The sequence below is a fragment of the Barbus barbus genome (genome assembly GCF_936440315.1).
Source record: "Barbus barbus genome assembly, chromosome: 43".
Classification (NCBI taxonomy): domain Eukaryota; kingdom Metazoa; phylum Chordata; class Actinopteri; order Cypriniformes; family Cyprinidae; genus Barbus; species Barbus barbus.
Genome location: NC_136721.1, coordinates 21,134,871 through 21,140,125, shown reverse-complemented (window position 1 = coordinate 21,140,125; position 5,255 = coordinate 21,134,871). Strand labels below are relative to the sequence as shown.

Genomic DNA, 5,255 nt, shown 5'->3' with positions numbered 1-5,255 from the left:
TAAAGAAGACAAAAGCCGTGTTAAACTGCCGGTTACAGCGTGATCTTTCCATGGTCGTGCCTTATTATCCAAAGCAGAAGGCTTATCTCGATTTGTCTATCCCGCTTTATCACTGCATGTTAAAGATTCTAACTGCAAGAATATTAATAATTTATTCTTCTCTTTTATTTGTAAAAATAAATCCCAAAGACTTAAAAAAAGGAGTTCTGGAGATGCTTTATTTTGAGGATGTAAAGACCTTTAAGATTAACTGGCTTAAGAGATGTTTGATCACCCCTAATTCTCTTATGAACCATATTCCTCATAGTCTCTTTAATCAAATTGGTGGCTTGAAATTTTTGTTAACATGTGATTTATAATATTAAAATCCCCTTCAAATTATCCAAATTTCATCAGAAAGCTCTTCTCGCTTGGAGAATTTGTTACTGTCACAATTTCTCTCCTCACAGCTCTTTCATTTGGAATAATGGAAATATAACTGTTTCAAATAAATCCCTATTTTTAACAAATTGGTTCAACAGAGACATTAATCATCTTATAAAAATGTTTGACAATTCTGGGAATCTTTTAACTTACGAACAATTCATGTCAACTTACAATTTTCCCGTACAGTTTAGGGAATTTAATTCCGTTATTAAAGCTATTCTTGTAACACTTCGTCAACTTGCCATATTTGTTACAATTCTTTATCTGCGACAATCCCAAATTTAATTTTAGAAGGTTTTGAGCTAACTGAGAAAAAATGCAATAACAAACATATTTGTAATATTTTCCAAAAACAAAATAAAATATTTCCTAGAGGGAAATTTTTCTGGAACTCTAAGATTGAGAATATTGACTGGAGAAGAGCTTGGTTAATTCCTTTTAAATATTGTATTAATAATAAAATAAAAGAAATACACTTCAAAATTCTTCATACTATTTACCCTTCTAAATCTTTAATATCAAGATTCTCTGATATTGATGATATATGCTGTTTTTGTAATAATGAGAAAGAAATACTGACTCATTTTTTGACTGTAATGTCGTAAACATGTTTTGGATTGATTTGGCAGATTTTATATTTAATTTAATTAATATTAATTATTGTTTTACTTTAAAGGATGTTACTTTGTATTATGAAAATAAAAGCAATAAGGATCTAGAATTTATTGTTAACCTTATTATTTTATTAGCAAAATTTCACATACATAAACTAAAATTTCTTAATTCATCTCCTATGTTAAATTTGTTTTGTTCTGACTTTGAATTGTATATTTCGTCAATAAGACTGTTAAAATACACTCTAAAATACACTGATACACTCTTCAATCCCCCTGGTATTTTGTAATATCCTTATTTGTGAAAATTTAATATGAGCTATGCTTTTATTTATTATTTACTTTTTATTTTGTCTTGTTCGTTTATTTTTTTTTTGTGTGTGTTTTATCTGTATGTTACCTTGTTCTGCAATAATAATAAAAAAAAATGTAAAAAAAATAATTATCCATCCGAACTGATCCTGGGATTGGAAATGCCCGCGCAAAAAAAAAAAAAAAAAAAAAGATAGCATGCTATGCATGATTGGTGACCTCTTAAATTATTATTTTTTTTTTGGAAAAGTGGCATTTTCCCAACACCTCCAGAAACGCCCATTTTACGTCGTGGTATTAAAACCCCTGGAATTGAGTGAATCCCGACAGGAAGCGCAAAGACTGCAAACACGGACACACTCCTCGAGAGCTGACTGTGCGTGCTCCGCTCCCAAACAACGAACACAACGACAGCGTGTATTCACACCGTAAAGTTAGCACGGGCAGGGAGAACACACGGTCTAAAGTGCTGTCTGTAGCTCGCCATGAGAGGTGATTTTGGCTGATAGACAAACAACAGTAAATAAGACTGACACATTTCACACAGAGCGCTTGCTGAAAACACAGAAGCTGTTGTTGCTTGTTCCTGATGTGCTTTTAAGCTCTCTGGTCTCTACGTCACCCCGCCCGTGACGTTTCGCCATTCCATTGGACTGATTACACGCATGTTTCAGAGCTTGGAAACACAGGGGCAGCTTATTAAATCATTATTATTAGGAGTCCATGTTTATTTCTCAATGTTTATAAATCATTTCACAATTCGGTACAACACATATATGTACTAGCAATCGCTCAATGTAGAAAAAGTTACATAAATAATAAAACATTAATTTACATATTATTGCAATTGCAGGATTTATGAGTAACAAAGGCGGGAGAGTTTTCCAGTCCGTTGCAGATAAAGAACAGGCTGAACAAAACTAGCCAGTACATAAAAAGTTAAACCTGTGTTCCAAAGCGCATGAATGTTCTGTTGTGTCAGAAAGGTCAGAAATCCTGTGATAGTAAATGGGACATGCATAATAGTCATGCTCAAAGTAGTTATTAGAATGATATAAAAAGCTCTTCTCTTCATGTGGTTTTCCTCCTCTCTCTCTCTCCCTCTCTCGCCTGGTCCTGACTGCTTCAGAGCTCTGAGAACAGCCACAAGACAAAACAACTGGATGGAGAAGAAGAGAAGGAACTGCTGCGAGAAGAACAATGTATATGCATGCATGTTTAGTGATACTATAATGAATCTGCAGCACAAACAGGAGCCAAGAGTTATTATCCAGGCCGCAGTGCAGCAGATCACTCTATATCTGAGAGGTTTGTACATAAGAAAGGTTACAGGATGAACCACTGCCAGGTAACGCTCAACACAGATCAGACACTGAAACAACGAACAACCAGTGAAGACAAGTCCTTGTAAAACCAATGGTATTATTGTTAGATTCGAAAAGCAAATTGATAGTATAAAGACCAAACTATTCAGACAATTAATAAACTCACAAATAGACAGATTGAGGTTGAAGAACTCTGATGCAACTCCCGATTCTGCTACGATGAGCCATATAACATAGGAGTGTGTAGGAAAACCAAACAGAAAACTGATGCTGTACACACCAATTTCCACACGGTCCATTAGCCCAATAGATTGAGTTGTGTAGTTTGTAGATATTTCAGGTTTAGTGAAGTTCACTGTAGAGTTATTCATCTCTTCTGTGTTTGTCTTCTCAGTTCAGCAGCTCATAAACATATAAAATTGAAAGTGTCAAATGGAAATGGAATGTCAAATCTATGGGAAAAGAGAAGAGTAAATAAACTATAGCCCATTCAAACTAAGTCAAGTCCAATATGTAAAATTAAAATATAAAAATACAGCATTAAACCCAAACAACCAAACCACACAATTATTAAATTACTTCAAATGATGGTTCTATAGATGTATATATACATATTTTTTTTACTTTGTATAATAGTTATACATCCAATATAATACATCCATATCCAAATAATCCACAAATATCAATGTGTGTGTGCATGCATGTGTGTGTTCCAGTTTAATTTATTTCAATTAAACTGTTACTTCCTTTTAGTGAAATAAAAATAGCTCAAATTAATTTTACATAATAACACTGAATTTGACCCGAAACATCAGATAAATGCTATGGCAATATATATATATATATATATATATATATATATATATTAAATGAAAAAGAAGAAAATATCACAAATTATTAAAAATTGTCACCTGAAGAGTGAATGTTGAGTCTCTCTGGATGTATACATCTCTGTGCCGTGTTTTGTAGACTGACTTCCCAGCTGTCACAGAAAATATATGTGCATGACATCTGTAACATGTCACATAAAACACCATAAATGCAAATATTTAAAGTAAAAATGAAAAGGAGTTAAAAACAACATAATCACACACAAACACTTTTCTTCTATCACTTGAATATCACTTGAACAGTAAATATCCAGTCTTTCTAAACAATCTTTTCAGGCTAGAGCAGGTGCCACTCATTAAACACGTGATGTGCAAAAAAAAAAAAAAAAAAAAAAAGGAAGGCTTATTTATTTTTCCTTTAAGAACAGAAGGAGGGGTTCTTTAGATGTCATCAGGTAATTAGGATATCACGGCATCGTATGTAAGCATCTTGTTAAATTAATGATAATAATAAGGATTGTATTGTCATTCTGAGCTGTTTCAGTTATTGTATCAAATTGTATTACTGTTGTATTACTGTATCAAAATGTTGCATTTGGTCACAAAACACACCAAAGCCAATGACATCTGATATCAAAGACATTAAACTGTCATTATAGATATGTATAGATACATATGGTCATAAGTGGCAATTTTTAAATGCGTAGGCCTAATATTTGTCATGTTAAGCCACATTTGCCACATAGCTAACAAAATTAATGTTTAATTATTAATACTGAACAAGTGATGACACAATTTTGAGTCAGTTTACCATTTTAAAGGCATGGAATATTTCTGAGACTATGAATGCAGCACAGATCAGAGCAGAATAAAATGTGGTGGCATATTTAATTATATATCTGATTATTTACAAGTAAATCAGTGTAATATTTCCTAATAACATGCTCAAATGATTTGTAGCTACATAGGTTTGTAGCCTACATAAGGCTACAATGCATTTTAGATTCTGTGAATAGCCATGCAAACATATGAGAATGATGAACACAAAACAAAAAAAACCAAATAGGCCTAATGTAAAGTGAATGAGAGACAGTACTAACAGAGACAATTTTACACTTTTATCAGAGTTACGTTTACACAGACTGTTGTATTTACACAGGCATTGAAATATCACCATGTAAAAGGCTCGAAGACAGGAGAATTTCCCAGCATGATGCAGATAAAGAACAGGATGAACAAAACCAGCCAGAACATAACAAATCATACCATTGATACAAATTTCATAAATACTCCGGTTTTTTAGAATGGTAACTAATCCTGCGATAGCAAATGGTACATACAGTGCTCATGAAGAGCAGGATCCAAAGACTCTGGGTCTCCCGTCTCAGGGACGCCGCCTGCCCTGGCGCTTCACGGGCTTGGCAGGGGCGGAAGCGGGCTGCGCCGCTTTCCTGCGGAAGCGGGCTGCGCCGCTTTCCTGCGGCCAGCTCCACACTGCGGCTGTTGTGAAGGCTTCTTCTGTGCAGGAGGGCTCCCTCGGCAACAAGCAGACGGATGGGCTGCACCTGGTGGTGGGGTGGAGACAGCAGCGGACCGCCAGGGCAGGATATGTCGAAACACCACCGTCTGCTTCTGTGTGGCAGAGAACTGTTGATCAAAGCCCTCCACCGCTTCACCGAATAGGCCGGCCTGGGAGATCGGGGAGTCCAAGAAGCAATGCTTGTCAGCCTCCCTCATATCCGCCAAGG

At 35.1% G+C, this 5,255-nt stretch overlaps 1 protein-coding gene across 1 annotated transcript; it reads right to left on the bottom strand.

Moving 5' to 3' along the window:
• Window positions 1–1,891: 1,891 nt before the first annotated feature.
• On the bottom strand, window positions 1,892–3,048 carry LOC306862688 (C-C chemokine receptor type 8-like; the record flags this gene model as incomplete). Its single annotated transcript, XM_079405608.1, has 2 exons — window positions 1,892–2,028; window positions 2,298–3,048. The coding sequence occupies 2 exons, from the start codon at window positions 3,046–3,048 to the stop codon at window positions 1,892–1,894; spliced, it is 888 nt and encodes a 295-aa protein (XP_079261734.1).
• Between the last annotated feature and the right edge of the window lie 2,207 nt (window positions 3,049–5,255).